This window comes from Macaca fascicularis, chromosome 19 (assembly GCF_037993035.2).
Source record: "Macaca fascicularis isolate 582-1 chromosome 19, T2T-MFA8v1.1".
NCBI classification, from domain to species: Eukaryota; Metazoa; Chordata; class Mammalia; order Primates; family Cercopithecidae; genus Macaca; species Macaca fascicularis.
The window spans coordinates 18,976,800-18,990,054 of record NC_088393.1 but is presented as its reverse complement, the minus strand read 5'-3'; the positions used below and the strand labels follow the sequence as shown (position 1 = coordinate 18,990,054).

The following is a 13,255-nucleotide window of genomic DNA, read 5'->3' as shown; positions in this document are numbered from 1 at the left end:
GCTGGGATTACAGGCTTGAGCCACCGCGCCCGGCCGGGACCTCATCTTTACTAAAAGTAAAAAATCGGCTGGGCGCGGTGGCTCACACCTCTAATCCCAGCACTTTGGGAGGCTAAGGCAGGTGGACCAAATGAGGTCAGGAGTTGGAGACCACCCTGACCAACATGGAGAAACCCCATCTCTACTAAAAATACAAAATAACTGGGCATGGTGGCGCATGCCTGTAATTCCAACTACTCAGGAGGCTGAGGCAGGAGAATCACTTGAACCCAGGAGGTGCAGGTTGCAGTGAGCCAAGATGGTACCACTGTACTCCAGCCTGGGCAACAAGAGCAAAACTCTATCTCAAAAAAAAAAAAAAAAAAATTGGGCTCATGGTGGCATGTGCCTATAGTCCCAGCTACTTGGGAGGCTGAGGCAGGAGGATCGTTTGAGCGGGGTGAAGCCGAGGCTGCAGTGAGCCGTGATCTCACCACTGCACTCCAGTCTTGGTGACAGAGCAAAGCCCTGTCTCAAGCAAAAAAACCTCAGAGTTTCTAGGGAGGGTGGGAGTCTTCTACCCATAATCCCTGGCCCTGTGGGGGTCCCCCCCTCCCCAGGCACACTGGCTGCGGTACCCTAGGACACAGAGATGGCAGAGCGGCTACAGAGGAAGGGCTTTTTATTGTGGGAGGTGTCTCGAACTGCACGAAGGTCAGCAGCGCAGTGGGGCGAGACCCCAGCCAGCTGGCGGTTAGGGCTGGGCTGGACGCCATCCGCCCCTTTTCCCATCTCCCTCGGCGCATCCCTGGGGAGCCGCCATCACTCGGCAGATTCCGCATCAAACCTGAGGTCCTGGAGAACCTCGCTGATCGCCTCCATGGTTTTAATTACCCTACAAGAGCGGATGGGAACTATAAATAAAACCCAGATGGGGTGAATTAGCTGCTGCCGCGAAGCTGCAAGAGGGCTGTGGCTGTGGTGAGCCCCGGGCCCTCCTGCCCGCCGCCAAACCTCCAGGCAGCACTAGCAGCAGGAGGGACCGCTTAGGTGCCTGGGAGAAGGGGTGGCCCCATAGGTCACAGTGGGCTGAGAGAAAAGGCCATCTGGGCTCTGGGCACAGTGGCTTACGCGTGTAATCCAGCATTTTGGGAAGAGGCAGGCGGATCACCTGAGGTCAGGAGTTCAAAACCAGTCTGGCCAACATGGCGAAACCCCGTCTCTACTAAAAATACAAGAACTAGCCAAGCGTGGGGGCAGGCATCTGTAATTCAAGCTACTTGGGAGGCTGAGGCAGAAGAATCGCTTGAACCTGGGAGGCAGAGGTTGAGATGAGCCAAGATCGCACCACTGCACTCCAGCCTGGGTGACAGAGCAAGACTCTGTCTCAAAAAATAGAAAAAAAAACGGAAAAAAAAAAAAAGGACCGGGAGTGCTGGCTTATGCCTGTAATCCCAGCACTTTGGGAGGCTGAGGCGGGCAGATCACGAGGTCAGGAGATGGAGACCATCCTGGCCAACATGGAGAAACCCCGTCTCTACTAAAATACAAAACATTAGCTGGGCGTGGGGCACATGCCTGTAGTCCCAGCTACTTGGGAGGCTGAAGCAGGGGATTCATTTGAACCCAGGAGGCGGAGGTTGCAGGGAGCTGAGATCGCGCCACTGCACTTCAGCCTAGCGACAGAGTGACTCCATCTCAGCAAAAAAAAAAAAAAAAAAAAAGGCCATCTTGGTGGGATGTGTAGCATCAGGAGGTTATGAAGCATGACTGTCAAATGTGTATGTACATGAGTGTGTGTGCTTGGGGGCTGAGAACAGGCATCTGAAGGTTTGTGCTCAGTGGGGCATGGGTGACAATATCCAAGCTCCACGGACAGCCACGTGTGCAGGATTGGCATGAGTCGAGGTACACAGCAGTGTCCCAGCAATGCACAGTGAAATTGATGTGAAGTTTCACGACTATGCCCTCTGGGGAAGTGTATATCTGAGGGCCACCAGATGAGAACACCATTGTACAGAGGCAGAGGGTTCCTCTGCTGGGTCTGACCGTGCCAACCCTGGTGCAAATGAAGCATAGCCAGGCGGCTTGGGCAGCAGCGCTCACTTCATTTTCAGCTGGTGCATCTCTACAGCGTCCTCCTGCCCCGCCAACTCTGGCGTCTCCATCAGCTGCAGCAGGGCCACCTGGTGGGGGAATGAGCAACGCGAAGGATGTCTCCACCGGCAGAAGCCACCCCCTGCCCTCCCAGGATGTTCAGGAAAAGACAGAGGCACCCAGAAAGGCAGTGCCCGGGTAGAACCACAAGGGGCAGTGCTTTGTGTAGGAAGAGTCCGAAATTCAGTTTAGAGGGGCTCTCAGAAGGCAGACAGCGAGCATGCCAGAGGCAGTGCTGAGCGCGATGTGGGCGTGGCCTGGGAAGAAAAGTGACGTCTTGTCTTAGCCAGGCAGTGGCCCTAGCGGTGAGTTAGACTGCGCCTCATGGTCCCAGGATAAAAGTAGGCTAAAAAGGCTGGACGCGGTGGCTCACGCCTGAAATCCCAGCACTCTGGAAAGCCGAGGAGGGCGGATCGCTTGAAACCAAGAGTTCGAGACCAGCCTTGCCCATATGGCAAAACCCCGTCTCTACTAAAAAAAAAAAAATACAAAAATTAGCCGGGAGTGGCGGGGCACGCCTCTAATCCCAGCTACGCAGGGGGCTGAGGCAGGAGAATTGCTTGAACCCGGGAGGCAGAGGTTGCAGTTAGCGGAGATCGCGCCATTGCACTCTAGCCTGGGTGACAAGAGCGGGACCCTGTCTTTAAAAAAGGAAAAGAAAAAAGGCCAAAAAGAGGCTGAGACGGGTAGCTCATGGGGGGCGTGTCCTAGGAATTCCAGAGCAGATCTCGGTGTGGGCGTGGCCTCACGTATATGTGACCGGCCGCGCGCGCGCGCGCGCACACACACACACACACACACACACACACACACGCACGCATGGTTGCAGGGCCTAGTAGGCGGATCCCAGGAGAGAAATAGGCAAAAAAACTAAAGCTGTGATGGAGGAATACGGAGGAGGCGTAGCCTGGGAACCCCCTCGCCTGTATCTACGGGAGGTTGGGGGTGGGACAGGAGAAGCGGAAGAGTGTGGGTGGAGCATTGTTGGGGCGGGACCTGGGCGTGCTGGAATAGCATTTAGGCGGGGCTGGGAGAAAGTGGGAATGCTCTAGGAATAAGGACAAAACTTGGAAAAAAAATTGGGTATAAACAGCAAGGGCAAGGTCCAAGAATCCTCAAGTGAAGACTTAATAGAGGATTGATGTGGGACTGTAAGGGGTGAGGTCTGTGTATGGGATACTGGGACCACCCCCCAGTCCATCAACCAGGGGTGCGCCACGAGAGGAACCGGCCAGGGTCCTAGGGACGCGGCGGGGAATGGGTGGTGGCCTCACCGTGCCCAGCCGCGTCTGCTCCAGCTCCTGCAGGCTGCGCACGTGGCTGGCGAGCAGCGGCTGCCTGCGAGGCCCGGCCAGCTCTGCTTCCACCGCCAGCACCTCCCGCGAGGCGGCGGCGAAGGCCTGAGTCACCTCGTGCACTGTGCTCCGGTAGCGCGCGAAGTCGTAGTCCGGGCCGCTGCGCAGGTACTGGCGGTGGCCTCTGCGGCAGGTGGGGACCCTGAGGCCGCGCCCCTAGGTTCTCAGGCTCTGCACCCGCGCCAACCACCTAAAAGGCCCCCAGGAAGTGTCCCCGGCCCCCAGAGGGGAGGACTGGTAGGTAGGAAGGACGCTTCCTGACTCCCGCAGGGGAACCCGAGACAGGCCCACCCCTGCTCTTGGGGAGGAGAGAGAAGCCACGAGGAGTGGGTCGTCGGGTAGTGAGGACGTGCTGTGGGGCCTTTCTCGTGAAGGTGAGGACTCGGTGCCCCGAAATCCCCGCCGCATCTGACTCTGCAGCCGAGCGAGGACCCAGCTCCTCCTCCAGGCACGCCCGCCGAAAGCACGCCCACGCCCAGAGCGGGCGGGGAACTGAACCCTGAACCCCTGCGCACCCCCACTCACTCCTCCAGTCGGCGGAAGCCCTGCGCGCGCTCAGCCTGCAGCTGGTGGATGCGCTGCACCAGCGTCCGGATCGGGGCGTCTTTCTGTGGGGCGGGGGGCACGGCTGGGGTATGTAACCGGCGCCCCTGGGTCTGCGCCGCCCGCCCCGCGCCCGTTCCCGCTCGGGCCTGGACTCACCCAGGGCCACGCCAGCTCCTTGCGTCCCGGAGCTTCGGTGGTCTCCTCAGGAGCGGGCACTGCGGGGACCGTGGGCTCCGCCGCGGTCTGGGTGATCATGACTGCGCAGCCTAGCCAGGCTCCGGAGCAGGTCCTTCCACTGCGTCCGACGCCCCCTACAGGCCGGGAGGTCCACGGACCCCCACCCTGCGGCTGGCCAGCCACGAGACCTCGGGGAAGAAAGGCGAGCCAAGACCGCGGGCCGCCCAAGCAAGCCCTCCATCCTCCACCCACTCTTCTTTTTTTTTTTTTTTTTTTTTTTTTGAGACTGAGTCTGGCTCTGTCGCCCAGGCTGGAGTGCAGTGGCCGGATCTCAGCTCACTGCAAGCTCCGCCTCCCGGGTTTACGCCATTCTCCTGCCTCAGCCTCCCGAGCAGTTGGGACTACAGGCGCCTGCCACCGCGCCCGGCTAGTTTTTTGTATTTTTTAGTAGAGACGGGGTTTCACCGTGTTCGCCAGGATGGTCTCGATCTCCTGACCTCGTGATCCGCCCGTCTCGGCCTCCCAAAGTGCTGGGATTACAGGCTTGAGCCACCGCGCCCGGCCATCCACCCACTCTTCTTGTTCCGGTCCAGCGATCGCGTTTTTCCTTGAATGTGCGGCTCTGAATACAGAACAGCTGTTAGCCTTGAGTTCGTTTCTATGCTTGTATTTCAACACCGACTTCCACGTGAAGCGGGTATTGAGCGTGGATTTTGACATTCAAGAGCGTTAAGTAAGCCTGGGCAACCTAGGGAGGCCCGCTCTCTACAGAAAAAACAGCCCGACATGGTGGCTCCCGCCTATAGTCCCAGTTACTCGGGAGGCTGAGGTGGGAGGATTGCTTGAGCCTGGGAGTTGGGGGCTGCCATGAGCTATGACCGTGCCACTGCACTCCAGCCGGAGCCACAGTGAGACTGCCTCAATAAAAGTGCAGTGGCTGGAACTCCACCGACATTAACAGAGATTCGCTGGCTGTCCAGAGAATCACAGGGGTGAAGACAAGATTCAGTGACAGGGACGGTGTCAACGGCCCTCCGAATTGAATTGGGTGTCTTATGTAATAGCCCTGAGCCTGGGGCATAGCAGGGGCCAGTACGACCTCAAAGTACAGAGGAGGCCTTGGAGCTTCCTGCTGGAGGGATCCACGGGCTAGATTGAGCTTTGGAAAGCTTCCTCCTCCAGGGACCCAGCCGGAGGAGTAGGAAGATGCTGGTAGCCTAACCTAGTGAAGAGGGACCAGCTCAGGTATGGGGTGACAGACACCAGCCTTCAAGGGGGAAGGGACTAGGCTGTTAGTGAGTCGGGAGTTTTTCCTGCCGATGGGTTCGTGGTCTCACTAACTTTGAAGAATGAAGCTGTGGACCTTCGCAGTGTGTGTTACAGCTCAAAAAGAGTCCACAGACCGGGAGAGTGAGCAGCAGCGCAGTTTATTGAACAAAGCGAAAGGAAAGCTTCCACAAGCTGGAAGGGGACCCAGAAGGGTTGCAGTTACTGGCTCGCTAGGGCTTATATCCCGGTGTTACCCCCTTCCCTTTCTTTTTATCCATTGAGAGTGGTTCTTTTTTCAATCCTCCCTTGGAGTGGTTTTTATTATTATTATTATTATTTATTTTTTTTGAGACAGAGTCTCGCTCTGTCACCCAGGCTGGAGTGCAGTGGCGCCATCTCGGCTCACTGCAAGCTCTGCCTCCCGGGTTCACGCCATTCTCCTGCCTCAGCCTCCCGAGTAGCTGGGACTACAGGGCGCCACCACGCCCAGCTAATTTTTTGTATTTTTAGTAGAGACGGGGTTTCACTGTGTTGACCAGGATCGTCTCAATCTCCTGACCTCGTGATCCACGCGCCTTGGGCTCCCAAGTGCTGGGATTACAGGCGTGAGCCACCGCACCCGGCCTGGAGCCGTTAATTTTGAATCCTTCACTCCATTGGTTAAGAACTCAAAACCGGCCGGGCGCGGTGGCTCAAGCCTGTAATCCCAGCACTTTGGGAGGCCGAGGCGGGTGGATCACGAGGTCAGGAGATCGAGACCATCCTGGCTAACATGGTGAAACCCCGTCTCTACTAAAAATACAAAAAACTAGCCGGGCGTGGTGGCGGGCGCCTGTAGTCCCAGCTACTCGGAGGCTGAGGCAGGAGAATGGCGTGAACCTGGGAGGCGGAGCTTGCAGTGAGCCGAGATCGGGCCACTGCACTCCAGCCTGGGTGACACAGCGCGAGACTCCGTCTCAAAAAAAAAAAAAAAAAAAAAAAAGAACTCAAAACCCTGAGTCACAGGGGTCTTCTGTGAAAATCCCTGAACTGGCCCAGAAAGTCCCACCAACTCCACCCCTCAGTCCCCTCTCTCATCAGAAGACCCCAACTGCTGTTGGGGTGTGGGACAATGACGGCTCTAATTGCTTCCTGCTAAATAGGGGCATAGAACGGGTCCTGTAGCTGAGGTTTCCTCGTGAGCGGTGGTTTGGGTGTCAATGTCCAGGTATGGGCTGGCCGTCCAGGATGCTGATAATAGGTGCTGGTTGAAGTTATCCAAGGTTCCATCTACAGTACCATTTCTAGTTTCATTGATTCTATTCGGGAAGAAACGAAGCAGATGAGGGAATTGAAAAGACATGGGCCAAAGGTTACTCCCAGAATAAGGAGGGGACCTAAAAATGGAAGAAGCCAGGAGAGAACACGCTGTGAGAACCCTGAGGTAGCTTCGGTTGTCCCACTGTGTAGTCTGCTGGCTCTATTCTGAAGTCATTTAATTCCATCTCTGACTATGCCTGATTTACTGACAAAAAAACAACATTCCTGGCTCAGAAAAAGGCACGTTCCTCCCCTTTCAGCAGTGAGGACATCTAGTGCTCGCCCGTTCTGGAGAACCACGGCTGCTAATGAGTCTGTTTGGTCCTGGATTTGAGTAAGTTGGAGAGAGATTTCATCTAGGCTTTCTCTTAGTTCTTTAGAGAGAGTTAAGGATACTGTGAGCCCAGCGGTTCCAGTTTCTAGGGTGGTAGTAAATCCTAAACCAGCCAATAGAGGAAGTAGTGAGATTGCTCTCCGCTGAAGCTTACCATGAATGGGCACAGCTACTGCCTCTTCTGAAAAGGAATAAGTCACAGGAGGTACTATGTAGGCTAAAGTACAAGTTCCTGTCCAGTTGGTGGGAGGCAAATATAGAAGGATCTTCCACACACAAAGAAAACTCCTTGTCGGGGTTCTATACACCCCTGTAGCTGAAAATCTCATAAGGGCTGGGGTTGGTCTAAATTCATTTCTCGTTCCCATGATTTGAGAGTTTGGGACAAATGGACGACTCCTAGCGGTTGGAGGTGAATATAATTTGCCGAGGACGTATTACGGGGTTCCTCTAAGGCAAACCGGTGGCTAGCAGCAATAAGAAAAACTCATGCTCCACAGACAGGAAGCAGGGGGCAATGGGTTTTTTTAACCCTTCGCCTGTGAGAGAGGAACAAAGTCCCAGGAGGGGAATATCCTGGGCAAAGGGAAGTCTGCCCCAGCAGTAATTGCTTGTTTTGGTCTCTGGTGGGGAAATTATTTGGCTTGGGTTGGTAAATCTTAAGGGACAGGTGACTGAAATAGGGTTTCCAAGGAGCTCATGTTTATTTCCACAAAACGTAGGGGTGCCAGTAGTGATACTGTAGGAATTAGAATATTTGAACTCTAGATCCAAGGGAAGCGTATAGTTGCAGCCAGCCATGTGTCCCACATCTTGTGATCCTGGGAACACTTGACGGGAGATACAAAGGAGTGGAGGCGAAGAGAAGGAGGTTATTGTGCCCACAGAACCTATGATTGGGATGACTGATATAGTGAATTGTCGGAGAATGGCAGCGGCTGCTTTTAAGGCTGCTTGAGCCCTGTCAGGGAAATTGGACCTATCACTAGGATGAAAAAATCCTGGGCCCTTAGAAGTGTTAGCTATGTATAAGGCTGTAGAGCTTTCCACCCATATGTTGAGCGGGGCCGGAACTGCTATATATAAGGGGGAATGAGCGTTCGTGAAAACCCAACAGGATGAGTTACTCTGGCTGGGATGTGCTTCAAATAAAAACCTGGAGGACGGCTGGGCACGGTGGCTCAAGCCTGTAATCCCAGCACTTTGGGAGGCCGAGACGGGCGGATCACGCGGTCAGGAGATTGAGACCATCCTGCCTAACCCGGTGAAACCCGTCTCTACTAAAAAATACAAAACACTAGCCGGGCGAGGTGGCGGGCGCCTGTAGTCCCAGCTACTTCGGAGGCTGAGGCAGGAGAATGGCGTAAACCCAGGAAGCGGAGCTTGCAGTGAGCTGAGATCCGGCCATTGCACTCCAGCCTGCGCGACAGAGCGAGACTCCCTCTCAAAAAACAAAAACAAAAACAAAAACAAAAAAACCCTGGAGGACATGTTTATAATTCCCTCAAGATCAGGGGAAGAGGTTGAACGGGAAAAGGTTAAGACTTGGGCAAAGGCAAGGAAAGATAGAATGTTAGAGTACATTCTGATTTTAAAACAAGAACTGAGGTAGAACTTATGAGCACTGATTAATTTCCTGTGGTTTTTCCTTCTGAAAGAGGATACGTAGGTCTTCCAATGACTCGCAGGTATAAGAAGGTTTGTCTGGCTGACTCTTAGATTCTCAAACTAATGATTCTGTGGGTTTTTCAGGCTGCGTCCAAGGTTTGATTTGGGTGTGATGGATCCAAGACTCCACTTGACTTGACTGCAGTTGGAGTGGAGAGGGTAACTGAATATCTTCCTTCCCAGGATAGATTTAGGGATGGGCAGGTAGAGGAGAGGGACTTGACTAATACTAGATGCCCGGGATGGAACAATGCTTTTCCCTTTTCTCAGTGGCATCCCTCGGGTAATGTCTTAAGGATTTGTTGGTACCTAGCCAAAGAAGTTATGTCCTTGACTAAGTTGGCAGTTTCTCAATCAAGTAAGAGGTCGTTTGTGAGAAAAGGCCGTCCATATAGCATTTCATAAGGACTGAGTCCTATCTTGTAGGGAGAATTTCGGATCCTTAACAATGCTATGGGCAAGAAGGTAGGCAGGCCATGGGAGGTGAGTTTCATGTGTTAATTTCTTTTTTCTTTTTCTTTTTCTTTTTTATTATTATTATACTTTAAGTTCTAGGGTACATGTGCATAACGTGCAGGTTTGTTACATATGTATACTTGTGCCATGTTGATATGCTGCACCCATCAACTCATCAACTAGTCAGCATCCATCAACTGGTCATTTACATCAGGTATAACTCCCAATGCAGTCCCTCCCCCCTGCCCCCTCATGTGTTAATTTCCTTAAGTGCCTTTTGAGTATTTCATTCATCTTCTTGACTTTCCCTGAGGATTGTTGTCCCCAGGCACAATGAAGGTGATATTGTATTCCTAGCGCCTTGGAAATTCCCTGAGTCACCGTAGTTCTGAAAGCCAGGCCATTATCATTTTGTAAACTACAGGGAAGTCTAAACCTAGGAATTATTTCACGGACCAGGCTTTGATTACCTCCTGGGCCTTTTCTGTCTTACAGGGGAAGGCTTCAACCCAATTCGTGAAGGTATCAACACAAACTAGTAAGTATTGAAGTCCTCGTGACTTAGGCATATGAGTGAAATCTAACCGCCATTCCTCTCCAGGGTAGCGGCCTGTCCTTTGTTCTCCCTGAGGGGGTTGGTGATGGACCAAGGGGGTCATTCCTTTGGCACACTTCGCAGGCCTTGACTATCTGCCGGATAGTTTTAAGGAGGTCTCATCCAGTGAACAGAGATTTGGCCATTTGATGGGCATACTCAATACCCATATGGAATGTTTGGTGAAGGGTTTTAAGTATTTTCCATTGATTAGCTGCGGGTGTGAGCACCTTTTCCTCCTCAGTAGCTAGCCATCCTTAGGGGAGAAAACTATGTCCCCGTGAAAGTCCCCATTCTGTTTCCGCAGGGGAATACTGGGGCCTGGTCTCCTGAAGGGGGTTATCCCATACCAAGGGTCCCTCCATAGGTGTTTCTAATGGGCAGTCCCGTCTTGTGGCAACTTTGGCCTTGGCGTCTGCCCAGCAATTTCCTTCTGCCTCCATTCCTTTGCCTTTCCGATGGCCTCGGCAGTGCAAGACTGCCACTTCCTTGGGTTTTTGTAATAATTTCTTTTTCTTTCTTTTTTTTTTTTTTTTTGATACGGAGTCTCGCTCTGTCGTCCAGGCTGGAATGCAGTGGCGCGATCTCAGCTCACTGCAAGCTCCACCTCCTGGGTTCACGCCATTCTCCTGCCTCAGCCTCCCGAGTAGCTGGGACTACAGGCGCCCACAACCGCGCCCGGCTAATTTTTTGTATTTTTAGTAGAGACGGGGTTTCACCGTGGTCTTGATCTCCTGACCTTGTGATCCGCCCGCCTCGGCCTCTCAAAGTGCTGGGATTACAGGCGTGAGCCACCGCGCCCGGCCTAATCCCTTTTCTACAAATGAACTTCCATCAGTATATAGGTTGAGGTCAGGGTTGGTTAAGGGGACCTCTAAAAGATCCTCCCGGGCAGCCTAAGTTTGGGCTATGACCTGTTGACAGTCATGTTCTATTATTGGTCCTTCTTTTTCTGGGAGAAAGCCAGGTTAAGAGCTGCACAAGTGCGCATCTGAAGCACTGGTCCCTCAAGTAATAAGGCCTGGTACCTAAGTAGGCGATTGTCTGACAGCCACAAATCTCCTTTAGCAGTTAGCGTGCCGTTTACATCGTGAGTAGTCCATACAGTGAGGTCTCTCCCTTGTATTATTTTCACGGCCTCTGATACTAAAATAGCCACTGCAGCTACCACCCACAGACAATGAGACCAACCCTTTGCTACCACATCAATTTCTTTTCTCAAATATGCTGCTGGCTGTATGGTAGTCCCTCGAGTCTAGGTAAGGACTCCAAGAGTTATTCCGATTCTTTCTGTGACATATAAAGAGAAATAGCTGGACTCAAAACTGGGGCTTGGCCGGGCGCGGTGGCTCAAGCCTGTAATCCCAGCACTTTGGGAGGCCGAGATGGGCGGATCACAAGGTCAGGAGATCGAGACCATCCTGGCTAACACAGTGAAACCCCGTCTCTACTAAAAAAAAATACAAAAAACTAGCCGGGCGACATGGCGGGCGCCTGTAATCCCAGCTACTTGGGAGGCTGAGGCAGGAGAATGGTGTAAACCCGGGAGATGGAGCTTGCAGTGAGCTGAGATCCGGCCACTGCACTCCAGCCTGGGCGACAGAGCCAGACTCCGTCTCAAAAAAAAAACAAAAAAACCAAAAAAAAACAAAACAAAAAAAAAAAAACTGGGGCTTATGTTAGGGCCTGTCTTACGGTTCTGAAGGCTGCCTCTGCCTCTGGTCCCCATTCTATCAAATGAGTGTTAGCTTTTTGGGTCTCCTTAATTAGAGCGTAAAGTGGCCTGGCCATTTCGCCACATCTGGGGATCCACAGTCAGCAAAAGCCTGTTATTCCAAGAAACTCTCACGACTGTTTTAATGTCTTAGCGTGAGGATAAGCCAGTATAGACTGGATACGTTCTTTGCTGAGAGCCCTGGTTCTTTTAGCCCAAACCAGCCCTAGGTATTTGACCTGCTGTAAACAAAGCTGGGCCTTTGATTTAGATACTTTGTAACCTCGATCAGCTAGAAGGTTTAAAAGATCTTGGGTAGCCTGATGGCACAGGGTCTCCGAACAGGTAGCTAGACATAAGTCATCCATATATTGAAGAATTAGGGTCCCTGGGTGCGAGAAGTGACTTAAATCTTGGGCGACTGCTTGGCCAAAGAGGTGAGGGCTATCTCTAAATCTCTGGTGCAAGACGGTCCAGATGAGCTGAGATGTTTGATCTGAGGGATCCTCAAAGGCAAATAGGAATTGAGAGTCAGGGTGTAGAGGGATACAGAAAAAGGCATCTTTAAGATTCAGGACTATAAACCACTCTGCTGCTTCTGGTATTTGAGAGAGTTATGTCTAAGGGTTGAGTACAGCTGGGTATAAAGGAATTACGGCCTCATTCATGAGCCTGAGGTCCTGCACCAACCTCCATTGACTGTTTGGTTTTTGTAACCCTAGAATTGGGGTTGTTACAGGGGCTGTTACAACATCTTACTGGGCCTTGGGCTTTTAAATTTTTTTTTTTTTTTTTTTTTTTTTTTTTTTGAGACGGAGTGTCGCTGTGTCGCCCAGGCTGGAGTGCAGTGGCCGGATCTCAGCTCACTGCAAGCTCTGCCTCCCGGGTTTTTACGCCATTCTCCTGCCTCAGCCTCCCGAGTAGCCGGGACTACAGGCGCCCGCCACCTCGCCCGGCTAGTTTTTTGTATTTTTTAGTAGAGACGGGGTTTCACCGTGTTAGCCAGGATGGTCTTGAACTCCTGACCTCGTGATCCGCCCGTCTCGGCCTCCCAAAGTGCTGGGATTACAGGCTTGAGCCACCGCGCCCGGCCGGGCTTTTAAATTTTTTTTTTTTTTTTTTGAGACGGAGTCTCGCTCTGTCGCCCAGGCTGGAGTGCAGTGGCGTGATCTCGGCTCACTGCAAGCTCCGCCTCCCGGGTTCACGCCATTCTCCTGCCTCAGCCTCCCGAGTAGCTGGGACTACAGGCGCCCACAACCACGCCCGGCTAATTTTTTGTATTTTTAGTAGAGACGGGGTTTCACCGTGGTCTCGATCTCCTGACCTTGTGATCCGCCCGCCTCGGCCTCCCAAAGTGCTGGGATTACAGGCGTGAGCCACCGCGCCCGGCCCTTAAATTTTTAACAATACCTTGTAATCCCTTTTGAGCTTCAGGTCTTAGGGGGTATTGTCTTTGGTAAGGGAAAGAGGTGGGGTCTTTTAGTTTGATTTGGACTGGACAGGCGTTCTTTGCCCTTCCAAATTGTCCTTCTAATGCCCAAACCTCAGGGTTGATTCCTTCCTCAAGTAGGGGACAACAGATAGATGTTTTGTTCCCTGTATTCATACAGATGATAGTTCCTGCTTTGGCTAGTATGTTCCTCACAGTAAAGGTGTGAGATTCTCGGGCATGACAAGAAAGGCATGCAAGAAAATTAAGGTTTCCC

At 52.6% G+C, this 13,255-nt stretch overlaps 1 protein-coding gene across 2 annotated transcripts; it reads right to left on the bottom strand.

Annotated features, from left to right (window-relative positions):
* Nucleotides 1-644: 644 nt before the first annotated feature.
* On the bottom strand, nt 645-4,296 carry REX1BD (required for excision 1-B domain containing). Of its 2 annotated transcripts, none has more exons than XM_065535250.1 (5): nt 4,194-4,296; nt 4,017-4,099; nt 3,411-3,633; nt 2,086-2,165; nt 645-874 (listed from the first exon to the last, which is right to left on the bottom strand). In XM_065535250.1, the coding sequence occupies exons 1-5, from the start codon at nt 4,290-4,292 to the stop codon at nt 802-804; spliced, it is 558 nt and encodes a 185-aa protein (XP_065391322.1). In that variant the 5' UTR covers nt 4,293-4,296; the 3' UTR covers nt 645-801. The 2 variants fall into 2 exon arrangements, with proteins under 2 accessions (XP_065391322.1, XP_005588531.2); XM_005588474.3 differs by having other exon boundaries at nt 3,411-3,615.
* Between the last annotated feature and the right edge of the window lie 8,959 nt (nt 4,297-13,255).